This window comes from Cervus elaphus, chromosome 23 (genome assembly GCF_910594005.1).
Source record: "Cervus elaphus chromosome 23, mCerEla1.1, whole genome shotgun sequence".
Taxonomy (NCBI): Eukaryota; Metazoa; Chordata; class Mammalia; order Artiodactyla; family Cervidae; genus Cervus; species Cervus elaphus.
In genome coordinates, this window is record NC_057837.1 from 23,604,874 (window position 1) to 23,621,365 (window position 16,492).

General features: G+C 43.9%; 1 protein-coding gene across 1 annotated transcript in view; it reads right to left on the reverse strand.

Annotated features, from left to right (window-relative positions):
* Window positions 1-16,492, reverse strand: part of PIP4K2A (phosphatidylinositol-5-phosphate 4-kinase type 2 alpha) — a 178,569-nt gene that overhangs the window by 45,947 nt on the left and 116,130 nt on the right. Inside the window, exon 4 of the mRNA XM_043885113.1 lies at window positions 7,164-7,316. Coding sequence (XP_043741048.1) covers window positions 7,164-7,316 — 153 coding nt within the window. The remainder of the gene's footprint in view (window positions 1-7,163; window positions 7,317-16,492) is intronic.

Here is a 16,492-nt window from a genome sequence, read left to right on the forward strand (position 1 = left end):
TTACCTCTTCATTAGTCTCCCCTAGAACTTTTTTTCTGTACAGCAGCTTGTCAGAACTATAATGATAAACTGACATGGTGAAATTGGAATTTTAAAAACATATAAAACGCAACAGCCACAGGATCTCAGCTTCCTTTGCTCTTGGGTACTCAACAAGAATAACAAGTCTTATGAATCCCCCGGTCTGTTGCTTTTTCTTATGCAAAATGAAATGCCATTAAAAGATTCACAGCTGACTGAAGGTTTCAGCAGAGAGGATTCTAAGTGATGTACTGGAATGGATAAATATTTATATCTCTGCATGAGAGTGTGAACCTGGGCTCCAGCTCTTGAAAATTGCTGTTATTATCATGTTTCACTCTTTTTTTTTTTTTTAGGGGCTTGAAGTGACAATTTAATATACCATCAAATTAATACTTCAATGTAAAGTCTTGCTTCAGTTAATGTTTTTGAAAGGTTAAATTATCTGTAATTCTTATTGTGCCTCTGCCTGTGTTTAGAGATCACTTCAATAATGTTCTTTACATGAGGCCAGGGCAGAGGAGTGGGGAGGGAAGGAGAGAGAAAGAAAGGAAGGAAGGGAGGGAGGGAAGGAAGAAAAAAAACAGCCTGAAACTAAGGATTCGTTTGTTTCAGAAGAACCAAACAAATAAATAATCCAAACATTTCTTGAGTTGATATTTTGGGAGAATGGTCTATGTCAGTTACTATATTTTGGTTTCAAGAGTCATAAAAGAATGTAAGGATGACTCCATTTAATCTAATGTAAGTACAAAATTTTACTGCTTTTCTTAAACTTAATAAAAATCAGGCTTAAAGGGAATAAACATTTCTCTGCAGTATTTACAAACATTCTTAGTACTGATATATTGCAGAATATACCTACATGCCAACACTGGTGCTCCGAACTCAGTTTATTGTGCTATTATAAATACCCATACATAACATCATCATGAGAGATGAAATGACTTTGTGAAAAAACAAACAAACACCTTATCAGGGAATTCCCTGGTGGGCCAATAGTTAGAACTCTGAGCTTTCACTGCTGAGGGCTCAGTTTGGGGAGCTAAGTTACAAGCCAGTCGGTGTGTCCAAAAAACCGAAACAACTAAAAGCAAACACCTTACCATAAGTGGAGTTGGTGTTTACTCAGTGACTACAACTGAAATAGAGAAGGGTGGTCCCAAGCATCACGGTGCGATGCGCTCTGGAGGCCGGGCTGTCCGGCTGTGGAATGCGGCCAGCGGCCTTCAGGTGGCAGCTCCTCCTGGGTCCGCCTCCCTGTTCCTTGGGCCCAACACAGCAGTGCTGGGCGGAGAACCCTGAAGGGCCCCACCGGTTGGCTGTGGCCTGTAGGGCCTGCCTGGCAGCCTGCCCTCCTACTCCGCCCAATCCTACTCCTTTCCTCTCCCTGTTCCGGAGTCCCTCTCTCATCAGTATCCTGACCTCACACTCTGCAGGGCCTTCTGCTCCGGTCAGTCACTCCTGAGAGCCAGCAGACACAAGAGACCGCAAACTCAGGACCCCAGGAATGGCAGAGGTTAGGACTACTGGAAATAGAACTGGAAGACTTATGTATAATAGTATTTGAAGAAATAAAAGGACACAATTTCAGAAATGAGTATACAATGAAAAATGATCAAGAGTGCACAGGTGGATTTTTTAATACAGAACTTCTAGAAGAAAAAATACAATCTTTGAAATAAAAAAAATCACTGGATAGGGGAGACCACGGATTAAAACAATTGATGAGAGAATGAGGAGTGGGCGACACAGCTGAGGAATTAACCCCAAATTGAGCAGAGATGTTTGGAGATGGAAAAGGGAAAAGGAAAAGAGTGAGCCGTGGAGACCAGAATGAGAATGTCCAATCCATAGACATTGGAGAGAGGTGGGCAGACAGGCCATATTCAAACACAAAAGAGCAACGGGATTTCCAGAAACTGGAGATCACGTGCTGCAGGAAACACGTGCCAGCAAGTGGGCCGTGCGGCTGCGGAACCTGGGGGCAGACAGCGACGCCCGTCTGGAGTGGAGCTGGAGAGGCGCTCCCTGAGCCCCAGGGACCCCCCTGGCGTTCCTGAGAGTGTGGGCCGCTCCTGAAGACACAGGCTCTGCTGCTACTTGCTGTGAGTCTCACAGTTCCAGCTGCTTACACGTAAAACTTGACAGTGCTTTTCACATTTCCATCGGCCTCTCCACAGAGAACAAAAGGAACCAATGAGCAGACTCGAAATGTTTCTCCTGCTCCAGGAGGTGGGGCCCACACTGCCATTTACAGGGGCTCCATCAGCATGGCCCGAGAGCCCGTGACAGGCAGCGTCTCAGGTCCACCCCGATCTACTGAGTCAGAACATGAATTCTCACAAGCTGTGCGGGGTTCTGTCTCCAATCAGTAATTTGGGAAGCGCTGATGGAGGGTCTAACTTCTCTTTTGGCACCACACCCTTAATTTTTTAAGTTTTAACTTTTGGCTTTCTTGGGCCTCTTTTCTCAGTTTCTCTTTGTGGCCAACACCACTGTCCTTCGTGGGAGGATAGAAAGATGTATTCCAAGGAAGATCCAAAACAAGTCAAGCAGTCACCCCCTCATCCTATCCTGAAACTTGACGTACTAAGTAGCTTTTCCAACAATGATTCCAGAGTTTTAGGCATAACTTCTAGATTCGGCTCAAGTTACCAACAGTCTCCCGGATAACAAAAGTTAAGAAAGGATTTTTAGGTTGCTTGGTCAATTTGTCAGTTCAGTCACTTTGAAATAAAAAACAAATTTAAACCCTACATTTCAAAAACATAAAAGATATTCTTAATGCTGTTTTCATAGGCATTTCTTGATTATCTACCTTGGAACGTGTTCCCGCCTCTAAAATTTTTAAAATTTTACTGACACTGACTCCATTTTAATTAAAGCTGAAGAAGCTACATGATTCCAAAACTTCCAATAGATTTAGGTCAGTTAAAAAAAAAAATCAGTCAACGCAGGAGAAATAAGACATTCAAGAAGGTTCTTGACCATTTTTTTCCTTTTTGAATGCTCCAACATTGCTTAGCTAACCAGTCAATAATCATCATCTATAAGACCCGAGTTTGTCCTAACCAGACAGAAATCTAAAGAAGATTACACCAAAACACTAAGTTATTTTCCCAACTATAAAAAAGAGAAAAAAACAAAAGAAAAGGAACATAAAGGTTTGCTCTGCTTAATATAAATTTTCCATTGGTCTGAAAGATGATGCTGTGTTTTCTTAGCACACAGTGAAAATCAGGGTGGGATCTGGGCAGCAGATAAAAACTATGGCAGGATGCTGGAGCCTGGAAGAAATCTAACTTCTTACAGTTTGGATCTTCAAATTTTTCTGCATCTGTGCCACACTCTACCAGAAACCAGGCCCCCTAGTGGATTGAATGATTTCAACACTGGGACACTGGCGACTGAGTATGTGCAAGAGAAGCACTTAAAGATCTTATTCGATCATTTACATAGCACTTGTTATTTACCAGACACTGTCCTGAGCAGGTTATAAATATCAATCCCCTTAATTAGCACAACACCAGATGAAGGAGGGTGCTGCTGCTGCTGCTGCTAGGTCATTTCAGTCGTATCCACCTCTTTGCGGCCCTATGGAGACTTGCCCACCAGCCTCCTCTGTCCGTGGAATTCTCCAGGCAAGAGTACTGGAGTGGGTTGCCATGCCCTTCTCCAGGGATCTTCCTGACCCAGGGATCGAACCTGAGTCTCTTTAAGTCTTCCTGCACTGCAGGCAAATTCTTCACCACTAGCGCCACCTGGGAAGCCCATACAACACGGGATGGAGGTGACACTACCATCCAAATTTTAAGGACAGAGAAGTGGGTACAGAGAGGTTAGGTAACTTGCCCAAGGTCATGCAGCAGGTCGGGGGCAAAGCAGTCAGCTCCAGAGTTCACCTTCTGAACCACCTGCCACATGGGCACTGCTGGTGAGGCTGGCTCATCAGAAAATCAGGAGGAATTTCTTTCAACACCTAGCACTGTGCTACTCCTTCAGAGGTTGGCCTTAGGGTAATTTTAACCTTCCAGAATACAGCTGCACCACCGGATATATTTTACTTAAACACAAAAAAAGAGCAATGAAAGAAAAGAAAAAAAGAAGAGCCACAGAATAACCAACGCTGTCAGAAAGCCCATCCAATGTACTCCGTAGGAGCTGCTCTCTCTGAGAGCCTGTCCTGTCTATTGATAACAGGATTTGAACAAGCCTAATGACTTGTCTAGACCAGACTGCTGGTTCAGAAGCACATTAGAAGGTAAAAGCAATAAAAAGCAAGAAAATAAGAAATGACAGTCCCCACCGAAGTAAGAAAAAAAATTCTGACTAGTGGTAAATCCTAAAAGTAGTCTAGGCCACCTTACGTCCTTTATGGAATTATGTCAAGAGTAAATACATAGCACAGGGAATATAGTCAATAATATTATAAAAATTTGTGTGGTACATAACTTATAAAAATATCACAGCACTATGCCATACACCTGAAACTAATCCAATATTGTAAGTCAACCATACTTCAATAAGAAAAAGAGTGAATGCATGCACAAAGGAATGAATGAATGAAATGCAGATGGAGAAACTGAGGTTCACAGATCCCTGAATTAGCCAGTTTGTGATCAGCTATGACCTAGGTCTCCTACTGTCCTTTAAACAAATTTTATTAGCAGTGGTGATTCTCAGTCACGAAGACCCTCTATTTATTTAAAGACTTTTCTTCCAGTTTTACTGAGATGTGATTGACATACAGCACTGTACAAGTTCAAGGTGTACAGCATAATGATTTGACTCACATACATCAAGAAATGATTATCACAGTTTAGTGAACATCCATCATTCATACAGTCACAAAAGAAAAGAAAAATTTTTTCCTTGTGATGAGAACTCTTAAGATTTACTCCCTAACAACTTTCATATATAACATACAGTGGTGTTAATTATATTATCATATTATACATTACAGCCCTAGTATTTACCTTGTAACTGGAATCTGTACTTTTTTGACTGCCTTCATCCAATTCCCCCGCCTCTGGTAGCCTCATATCTGATCCCTTTTTCTATGAGTGTCTTTGTTTTTAAAGAATAATCGACCCACAACACTCTGTTTTAAGGTTAGCACTAAGACCCTTTCATTATATTTTAAATACGTTTTGTGCTTCCCTGGTGGGCCGCTGGTTAAGAATCCACCTGTTAATGCAGGGAACCGGGGGCAAATAAGCCTGTGCACCACAGGTGCTGAAGCCTGCATGCCTAGAGCTCCACAACAAGAGAAGCCACAACAGGTAGAAGCTGGTGCACCGCAACTAGAGAAAGCCCGTGTGCGGCAATGAAACTAGAGAAAGCCCGTGTGCGGTAGTGAAGACCCAGCACAGCCAAAAGTAAAAATAAGAGACTCTTTACAAGAGGAAAAACATAGATGATGAAGAAATGAGAAATGAGCTTTTTCTGGATAAAGAACATACTACAAAAATAGCCGTTTTGTAGCAGTGAAGTGAAAGGAAATATTTAGGGCTGTGACAGCCCCTGGAGCATGTTAATAGACTTATACTTTGGTCCCCAATGCATTTTATGTAGTACCGCTGATATGTCAAATCTGCACGTTCGTTACAGTAACCACCCCAGAGGAAACCTTTCAAACTGTGACTTCTGTAAAAGTCAAAAGATTCTGAACTCAGAGATGTCATCGAGAAGTTGGTATCTGAATTGCATGTCACACTGCATTTGAACAGTCTCACTTATCATAAAATATGTTTTCATCGGTCACTGAGGTACCATACTGCTTTGAAAGTTCTGAGACAATTTAAAGAAAGTAGAAAAAGATGCACCAGTATGACAGTAAGTTACAGCGGGGGGTGACTGGTTAAGAGCTGCATCCTAGAATTCCATCCACTCAGAAGCCAAAGCCTGAGTGTCTACCCTTATATGTATTAACCCCAGCACTTTAAAATTTCCTTCATAATTGGCAATGGCGCAAGTATTGTCGAATGGATTTCAAAAGGAATCAGTGTTATAAAGATTGCATAGATGTTAAATGAATTTAGAGGCTGACTAATGTTTTTAAAAATACAAATCAGGGGAGCTCCAAGTTTCCAGAAACAGGAGGTAGGGAGCTTCAAGAGTTTCACTGACCTCACTCGGAGCAAAATGCAGTTAATCACATTTGAGCAGAGTAAGCAACTGGCAAGAAACAATTTCTGATGTTGGAGCAGAAAGCGGGACCATAGAGGAAGGAAGCTGACTTTCACAGACACTCAGCGCCCACAGATCCAACCAAGCAGCACCTTTGAAGAAGTCACTTTGCGAGGCTGGTACTTGATGCGATGATATACACACTTTTGAGGCGTCTTTGGTTAACAGCAGCCGTATGTGTGTGTGCCTGTGTGGGTATGTGCTGCAGTGTGTGGTTTAAACACCAGTTCTCAAGGTGACTGCTTTGAAAATGCCACCAACAGTGCCATATTCACGCCCTAAGACTACACTTCCTCACGGTGACATAGTTGTGACTGCTCACGGCTGCAGAACTTGGCGATGCTGTGACCACCACCACTTACGGAGGGCTTAGAGTACAGCGGCAAGTGTGCTCTGCGGGCACCTGTGCTGGATTTATCAAGAAAGAGAGCAGTGGGGGGCCCATGGTAGAAAGAGATGGACGTTCCCCAGGACAGTTCATTCTACCCCCAGGAGATTACGAAGGGACAATGCTGAGGGCTCTGAAAAGGAGGTTGTGAGTAGACAGACACCCGTTTTCTAAAATCAGAGACTTTTCTCAAAAGGTGTAATTGGTTAAATACTCAGGGGTCAACACCTCACTGCCGGCAGCATGTGCGAAATAACTTCCAAAATGTTGCCAACCCTTAAGCTCAGTGATTTTAAAATCAGAATGGGAATCATCGAAACTACTGTACAGAAGGGTGTTTAGATTAGAAGTGTTACATATATAACTAACAATCTACCATTCCTAAATGTTAACTGTCTGTAATCTGGACACAATAATTTTTACAAACACAGCTAGAGGGAATTTTTGCGTCAAATGTGTTCTCGTCATGACCTAACTATATATTTAAATCTTGGGCCTTGATGATAATTCATTACGAATGTTGACCATCTCAGAGTTTCAAATAAAAATAAAGAAACATTACCTGGTGGTATTTCTTCAGGATGTTGTGCATTTCGGCCACATCTTCACTCGTGATGGTCTTGATGATATACCTCTTGTCGTAGGACGTGTGGAATCGCGCTCCACTGCGGGCCTGGGAGTCATTGGGAAGAGGTGCACTCCGGGTCAGGGAATTCTTCCCGTGGACGATGGGGGAGGAAGGAAGAGAACCAGTTAAAGACCAGTTTCCAGGTCATTTGTTGTCACGACAAGTTTTCAAAAACATATGTGTTTGCATTGCTATATTGAAAATCGGTAACTAACAAGGACCTACTTGATAGCACAGGGAACTCGCTCAGTTTTATGTGACAGCCTAGATGGGAGGGGGACTTGGGGACACATATATATATATGGCTGAGCTCCTTCCCTGTCATAACTGTCATAACATTGTTAATCGGCTATACCCCACTACAAAATAAAAAGTTTTAAAAAAGAACAAAATCTGTGTTTGGAATAAGTTGATAAGGAGGAGGACATTTTCTATTCATTGTAACACAAATGGCAAGTCCTTCAAATGAAATGAAAATAGTGACTCTAATGTCTAGAATTATAATCAAAGTTGCTCTGTTTACCTTGTTCTTTTGAGTTGAACAAGAGCTCAGATTTCCTTCTGAATAAAGTTAGGTTCCAGCCATGGGAGGACATTTTACATTCACCGAGTGTTTCCTTATACAACAGGTATTCTGCCAAGAGTTAGGCACAAAGCACTTCTCCCAACTCTGATAACATTCCTATGGAACAATTACTATTTATATCACTGTTGTTTTACAGATGAGGAGATGGGGATCAGAGATGTAAAATAACTGAGCCATGGTCACACAGCTTTAGCAAGCAGAAGATCCAGAATTCCATCTGCAGTGTGGCTGGCACCGAACCCAAGTTCTTAGTCAACTACTCGAGTAGGAAATGACTCAATTAGTAAACCCTGGGGTCTGTGGCTGCCCTGGGAGGGCCTGGCCTGGGCAGGTGTGCTCTAATACAGCTCTAGGAGATTCTGACCTGGTCTACCCCCAACCCCACTTCAGTCATTGTTGAGGGCAGTTCATCTCCTGGAGGGGATGAGGGGGGGCGCTGTGAACAGGGGCTCTCCTGGCTTCATCTCCCTCCACTATCTAGAATTTCACTCTAGATTCAGGCTGTCCACACTCCCACTAGCTAAGTCCCTGCTGCTCTGTTAGGTGACTCCTGTGAATCTCTTTTCTCAGAGCCTCGGGGAACTCTCCTCCTTTCCCCCAAGTATGTTACACTGTTTACAGGATTAGTGGGGTCAGCAAGCCCCCAGCATCTGAGGAAGTCTGGTCTTCACCCTGCTCACGGTGCCCCTGAGAACTGACTTCCACTCCCTGCCCAGCCCCACTGGACGGCATGTGAGGGACGCACAGGGAAAGACAGTCACTCCACCTTCCTCTTCCCAAGTGGGCAGTCCAAAGCCCCAGTGATCCGAAGTCTGTCTAGGTAGGGGGATGCAGATGTCTTCAGAGAGGCAGGTGGGATCACTGCATCATGACTGTCAGGAAGAGTTCCCTGTCTTTCTAGAATATAAGCTTCCTTAACCTTTCCTTTTCCAGATGAAATCCAGGACTGAGCCTTAAGAGGTCTAATGACACTGCGGAGCTGCAGCAGCTCATGGAGGGGCTGCCTGGGCTCGGGCTGACGGAGGTGAGCGCGTTCTCATGCCCAGCACCTGCCCTGGCCCTGAGGTCGCTGTCTTTACATCCTGAGACCCCAAGACAGCACAGCCTGGTCTGAATGCCACCTGGCACACCTGGCAAGGGCAGAGCCTCCCTGGCCAATTAACTGAAATTGCTTTCCTTAGCATATTAGAAAACTTGCAAAAAGCAACTCCCAATGCCTTTAAATAGAAGGATCTGGCTGTATTAAACGGTGAAGACAGCTGAAATTATCAGATGGGCTAAGAGGTAGGAAGAGGACTTAGGGGACGAAAATGGCTAAATTAACAAGAGTTTGATTCTTATATTGTTTTTCTTTTCCTGAAAAATAAAAATCCTCCATTGTACCACTTCCTACTAAGAATAAAAGGGGAGAAAATCAAGGTGAATGCTCTCTTTGGGGGTTTTAAACATTGGCCAAAAAAAGCAATCACTGCTCTTGGCTACTGGTCTTTTTCCTCCTGAACATTCATTTGTAAAAGGTTATTCCAGATAAAACAAGAACGCTAGGAATTGTCAGATTACAAATTACTTTCAGGCATAAAAATCAAAGCAGGAATAATCAACTTAATGAAAGACAGGCAGACTGGGTTATAAACTATAAAACTGACAATACATGTAGGATAACTTTTGAGGGGGAAGAGAGGCTAGCAAACGATAATCATATTCAGCAAAGGAAAGAACAGCAGGCTTCCCTTGTGGCTCAGCTGGTAAAGAATCTTCCTGCAATGTGGGAGACCTGGGTTTGATCCCTGGGTTGGAAAGATCCCCTGGAGAAGGGAAAGGCTACCCACTCCAGTATTCTGGCCTGGAGAATTTCATGGACTGTATAGTCCATGGGGTCACAAAGAGCTGGACATGACTGAGTGACTTTCACTTCAGTTTCATGAACTGTCTTCTTAGGTGTACGGAATATGAAAGCATTAACGTTCTATCTCGGACTAGTGGGAGAGAACAGAACTGAAGGCTGCTGAGTCAGTGATTCTTAGACTTTAATGGGCGATGGAGTTGCCTGGGCATCATGTGATAGTGCAGATTCTGACCCAGCAGGTGTGGGATGGGGCGTCTGAAGCACAGATGCTGCTGATACGGTGGGTCTGCAGACCACACGTGAGAACCAAGAGTCTCCTGAATCGTGGCTCGATGGGATTTGTCTGGAGCAGAGCACGGTGGGTCCAGTGTCATAAATGTGTTATAGTTACAAACATGCCTGCCTGAATGCCAGTCCCACTATAGCCTGTCCAGCTCTGGTTTGGTTAAAATGCAAAATGTTACAGTGAATAATAATTCACTGCATTCAGTGCATTAATTCACTAATGAAATGTCTAATAATACTATGTTCAGTGTATGGATTTACAAAGTAAAGGGCTAGAAAAGGCAGAATCAAAAATGTACTAACTCCTCCTATATGCATTCCTGATATTTTTCTCTTTCTGATTTATGCATATATGTAGAATCTAGAAAAATGGTACAGATGAACCTATTTCCAAGGCAGGAACAGAGACACAGACGTAGAGAACAGACGTGGACACGGTGGGGGAAGGGTGGGGGATGGACTGGGAGAGTGGCACTGACGTATACACACTGCCGAGTGCAGAACGGGCAGCTAGTGAGAACCTGCACGCAGGGAGCTCGGCTCGGAGCTCCGAGATGACCCAGAGGGGTGAGATGGGTGGGCAGAGCTGGAGGGAGGCCCAAGAGGAAAGGGATAGATGGATACATGTAGCCGATTCTCTTCATTGCATAGCAGAAACTAACAACACTATAAAGCAACCATATTCGAATAAAAATAAATTTTAAAAAATTGTATTAACTCCTTAGCACAGATGCTACCTCCTCCCAAATTCTTTGCGTTTCCTTTCAGTCTCAAAGACACTGATGACTATTTATTACAGACTTTGTATAAGGATATTGACCCTCTCATAATGGCCTGGGATATAAAACTTCACAAATTCTAATCTTGATTCTGTCTTAATCTTTTAATAATCACATAAGTAGTCCCAACCCACAATTTCTGTTTCCAATGTGTGGAAGATTTTTTTTAAGGCTGTTAATTTTCTAATAACCAGTGAAATTAGGAACAAGCACACTTTATCAACAATTGGGATGTACTTTTTATAATCACTGTGAATATAAAAATGTGTAAGTTGGATTTATTGAAAACTTTAGACAAGCAACCAGAAGAGTAAATGCAATTTTACACAAAATGTGTGGCCCTTAGAATGACTCTTAAGGCCTGGAAAAATCCATATTCATATTTATTTCCACAGCATGACTATGGGATAGAAAGAGCCAGGTGCCTTTTCCCGTGTGAACATAATGAAATTGGGATACAGTGGAGCCAAGTGACATACCTAAGGCTCCTGCCTAAAACCTCTGAGGCAACCTTTCGGGGCAACTTACAAAGACAAGGCTAAATTTTTGCCACTAATTAATACCATGATTGTCAACTTTCTGTAACCTCTGACATAAGGGAGAAGTGTGTGTTGGGGAGGGCAGTCCTAAGGCAGGTGCTGGTCTGGGCCCTAGAATGTTCTCTCCATTATCAACCCTTGATACCCAAAGGCAGTAAGCCTCTTTGAGCATCAGTTCCCGGGACTATAAAGTGATGGAAGGTAAGCTGGGGTGGTGGTCTCTCCTTGGACCTCCAACAGCTCTAAAATGTACTTCCAGGAAGACAGGGCACGTGGCTCTAGGCCGTGCAGGGAAGCCCAGGCCTCAAGGTGACTTGATGTCTCCCAACAAAAGTCCAGTGACAGGAGAGTCTGACCGCCCTCTCAGCAGGGGCACGATAATGGCTCAGGACGCCCGGGCCAGGGCTGAAGGGAGACGGTAACAGTTCTCACAGCAGCACGGAAATAGCGCATCAGAGGCGGCAGCTGTTCTCGGGACTTCTCGTGAGAACGAGAGGGCGGGCATGGTACATAGACCGAACAGTCTGCTATCTAGAAACTGAAATTCCTCAGCGTCCTCTATTTTGTCACAAAGTAAGAGCGAACCACAGCTTCATATTGTCCATACACTTGGACAAGTCTGGGAAGCCAAGAGGAGAAAGACCTGAGAGAAACAGCCAGGGAGTGACCTCCAGACTCCAAAGGGTCTCCTTATACTTAAATAAACCTCACAGTTGCAAAACAGGACAGCTGGGGGCAACCTTGGAGATTTTTCCAAACCACCCAATTTACAGAGCAGAAAACAGAGGCCCAGAGAGCAGAAATCATTTGCTTGAGACCTGAGTGGGTCGATGTCCATGCAGGGCCTTGCAGAGGCCTCTGCCTCCTGTTTGAACATGCATCTGGAGGGCATTAGGATGGGACTGTTAACCATATATTTTTCTTTGGTGACAAACACCTTCTAACCATAATATAATGCCTGAGCCAGCTGGCACAAGGCCAAACCTGTTTTTGTTCTTCAAATTTTCCAAGTAAAATGTGTAAAAATACCATCAATAACAGCCTCAATGCTAATGCAGCCTAGAATCCTCAATTTATGCTTTTATTAACATGTGTACAAACCTCTCCTGACTTCTCCTACGACAATCATTACTTGGCTTTATCCGAGATGGATAGGAAACGGGGCTGTCTTCTCTCTCAGCAAGAGCTGAGACAGATGTGTTTGGAAGCAAGGCTTAAGGACGGGAGAAGTATGTGCTGAGCCCTGGGCTAAGAGTTAGTCTGTGCTGCAGAGAGACAGGGCTGGCGCTCAGTAATGTGTCCTACGGTCCTGTAGACGGTGGTGACAACGTCAGTCCTGTGAACATTTCCAACCATGTGGCACAGTTCATCATGTCTGTTTTAATTAATTCACATGTTCTGAGAATTGCTGGAGGTCTGCTTTCTCTCTTGGTCATTGGCTTAATCTTTAGAAAACTGTCCCATTCTCCTCCTTTCCCTGCTTACAACCACAATGCCAAGAATGCCAAGGCTGAACAGAATAGGAATAGTCTTTCACAATGGGGATGCTCTGGGTCACTCTCTACAATACTAAAACAAGCAAACAAACAAAAAAAATAAATAAATAAAAGGAAAACATTTGCAAGTCACGACAAGATTTATGTGGAAGAGTGAAGTTCTAGCTGAAAGCACCATTTAACCCCCTAGTTTAAAAAGCCAGGTCTGAGATGAAGATCTCATCCATCCAAAAGCCTCCAAAGCACCAAGGCTGTGGTTGGTTTATTCTTCGTCAAGATAATTCCCATTTCCAACTTAAATATTTATTCTTGGAAACCTTCACCCTTACCTCCCCATCTGGCTTTATTAGAAATTTACCCAGTAAAATCTACCTAGGGTTTGGAAAGGTCCACTCTCCTTAGAAAACAAATTCCTCATCATGGACAAACCTTAGGGAGTTCTAGTTTCTTGGAATAAGGTGACATTTTACAAACTCAAAATTGAGATTCTGAACCTCTCAGTTCAAAAGTGTAAAGTACAAAGCAAAGTGAGGATTCGAGGTCAAAGTCATACCATGAAGACAATACAAGTGGAAGTGAAACCTTCCACTGGTCTTCTGAAACATCCTCTACAAGTCTAGAAGCCATCAGAAGAACAGACATTCTAAGCCCCTGATGTACGCACTCATCAGAAGGTTCCAGACATCAAAACTGTCTGTGTTACATTTAGTTTATTCATACTCTCATTTAGTTTATCCTTATTTTCTCAGATTCACGTTGTCATGAGGAGAGGTCTGATGACCTTTCAAGTTCCAAACATCATGGATACTGAAGCTAGAAGACAGTATAACATGGTATTAGACACTGGAGCTTTAAGACTGAGTGATTTTGGACAAGTTATTGAAGCTCTTCTTGTCTCAGTTTCCATACTTGTAGAAAGGTAATGATGACAGAATCATCACCATTAAAAGTTTTCCTGGGGGTTAAATGAGGCAAGACAAAAATTTTGATAACAGTGCGTGGAATAGTAGTACTCCTTAATGGTAGCTATTATTATAAATAGCAAATTTCAACTTGGAAGACATTTAGAGATACAGCTCAATTATAACAAATTACCTTGTAAGTTGGTAAGTCAAAAATGAAGTACTTATAGAATGGGTTCTTCTAGTTGGCTTTTCCTTTTTCTTTTGGCTGCTCAGTTTGTGGGATCTTAGTTCCCCACCCAGGGACTGAACCCATGCCCCTAGCAGTGGAGTCTTAACCACTGGCCCGCCAGGAAAGTCCTCCAGTTAACTCTTGATTCCACCTTGGCCAAGTCTTTGTTTGTGTACCCAGTGAAAATCGAGAACCACATTCTTGCCACTCTCATACTGTCCATTTCATGGCTTACTTTCTACAGCCCTCCGTAAGAACCAGTTGCAGTTTGAAAAAGAGAATTTAAAACATTTTACACAAAGAAGTTTCAAGTTGAAAATTCCTACCCTGCAAGGTTATACATGGTCCCTGCTTGCTTCTGGCATCCTCTCCAACCAAAGGGCAGGAAGGACAGCGGAGGAGTGGGCTGATCCGCTACAGGATGGAGCAAGCGCGGGAGCTGGGGAGGCCCCTTCCTGAGGAGGAGGAGGGGGGCAAAGCAGACTGGCTGAAGATGCCAACCAACTGGAAGGTACAGGACAGGGAATGTCAGGGAGCCGGACAGCCTGGCCTCGGATGACCTTGAGGTGGCAGTCAGGGCAAGAAGGGTGGCCAGGGGCAGGCTGGGTGAGAGCTTGAGGGGGAAGGAGGAGGTCTGGAAGGGCAGTCTTGGGGTGCTGATCTGGGAAGTCATTTACGGAACGTGCTGGGCCACCACAAAATCCAGTTCCATGCCTTAAAAGGCTTAATTCAATGTTGAAAATACAGACGTAATAGAAATCTGCAAAGGTCTGCCCAAGTAGTGGCTCCCAGCCTTTCTTGATTACCTTTCTTTCCTCTTTAGGTTTTCAGGTATCAGCATGTGCGGTAGAAAGAGAAGCAGTGAGAAGGTAAGGGCCATGAGGCCCCGCTCCGATCAATGCCCCTCCTACTCCTTGCTCTGTTATTTGATTATCTGCTCAGACAGATGGTCAGACTTGATTGTCTCTAAGTTTCCTTCTTGGTCTTCTACGAGGATTCATTAATGTGCTTCTGCTTTCAGTTTACAGAAACCAGGACATGGACAATGATTTGCTTTCAGTTTGGGGGGATCTAATGATAAGATTTCCCTGGTAGCTCAGAAGGTAAAGAATCCACCTGCAATGCAGGAGACCTGGGTTCGATCCCTGGGTAGGGAAGATTCCCTGGAGAAGGGAACCGCTACCCAATCCAGTATTCTTGCCTGAATTCCATGGACAGACCATGGGGTCGCAAAGAGTTGGATGTGACTGAGCAACTAAGACTTTCACTTTCAATGATAAATGGACACAAATTGCTTTTATTCACTGGCTACCCTTTTCTTCTACACATTTTGATAGCTGTTTATTATAAACTATGTAATGCCTTAAATTCACTTGTTCTAAATGAAAATACTTTAACACAAGCCCCATACGTCAAGAAAAAGGCAGCCAAAATCAATGGTGGAGGAGGAAAAGGTCTCATGCCAAATATAAACTAATCTTAAACTCCAAACATTCTTCTTCCTTAATGGCTTTACTGAGATATAATTCATGTACCAGACAATTCACCTATTTAAAGCCTACAAATCAATGGTTTTTAGTATGATTACACAGTTAAACCATGACCACAATGAATTTTAGGACATTTTCATCAACCTCAAAAAGAAACCCTGTACCCATTAGCAGTCAGTCCCATTCCTGCCCTCTGCCCTGCCACCGCACCCACCCCCCCGCCCCGCCCAACTAGTAAACACTCATCTACTTTCTTAGAGATCTGCCTGTTCTGGACATTTCATACAACACAATCATCCAGGGCACAGGCATTTGTGACTGATCCAAACATTCTCCCTGCAAGTCCCCTGAGCACACCTATCACCCCGAGGGCCCGGGGGTAGACCCAGGGCTGTGTCTGGGTAAGCAAGGTGGCGTCGTCGGCGCGCTCTATCCTGTCCAGTGCAGTGAACATGTGACAGCAAGTCCATGCTGTTTCTCAGGATGCTGCCAGGCTTGCTGGGGACCTAGGGATAAAATAGACTGACAAAAATTAAAGTTCCAGAGTAAAGCTACTAGGTGCAGGGCAGGTAAGAACAGGATAACTTTGTGTTTCAGGATGATCCTGCCACTAGATAAGTAAACTCACTTTCCACCACTCCCGTTTTCCATAGCCAAATACATCACGTATCTTAAGGAGACGGGCTGGGATCTGGGACCCTTTGCTGCGGTGCCTGCACCTGAACAAACATCTCCTCCAGCGACAGACACAAAGAAACTATACGGGACTAAAAATAACTGTGAGGAGTTCTGACAATTTATGAACAAGATACAAAAGGGCCAAAAACCCAACTGCCACTTCCGAGGCGTCTGGAGCAAAACCAGGGTACTGCCCGTGCGCCCTGCACAAAGCACCACCGAGGGGTGGGCAAACCACCCAGTCAACCCTCCAGCCCGACCCCTGGACCTGGTCCTGCCCATACCCTCCCCCCATTTAAAGGAGCAGCTCACGTGCGCTCAGGGAGCAAGCGAAGGCACCTGTTACTTGTTTCACTTTCTCACGTGGCAACAGGAGGTCCCAATAAAGCCTTGCCTGAATTTGGCCTCTTATCAATTTCCATAGATTAAG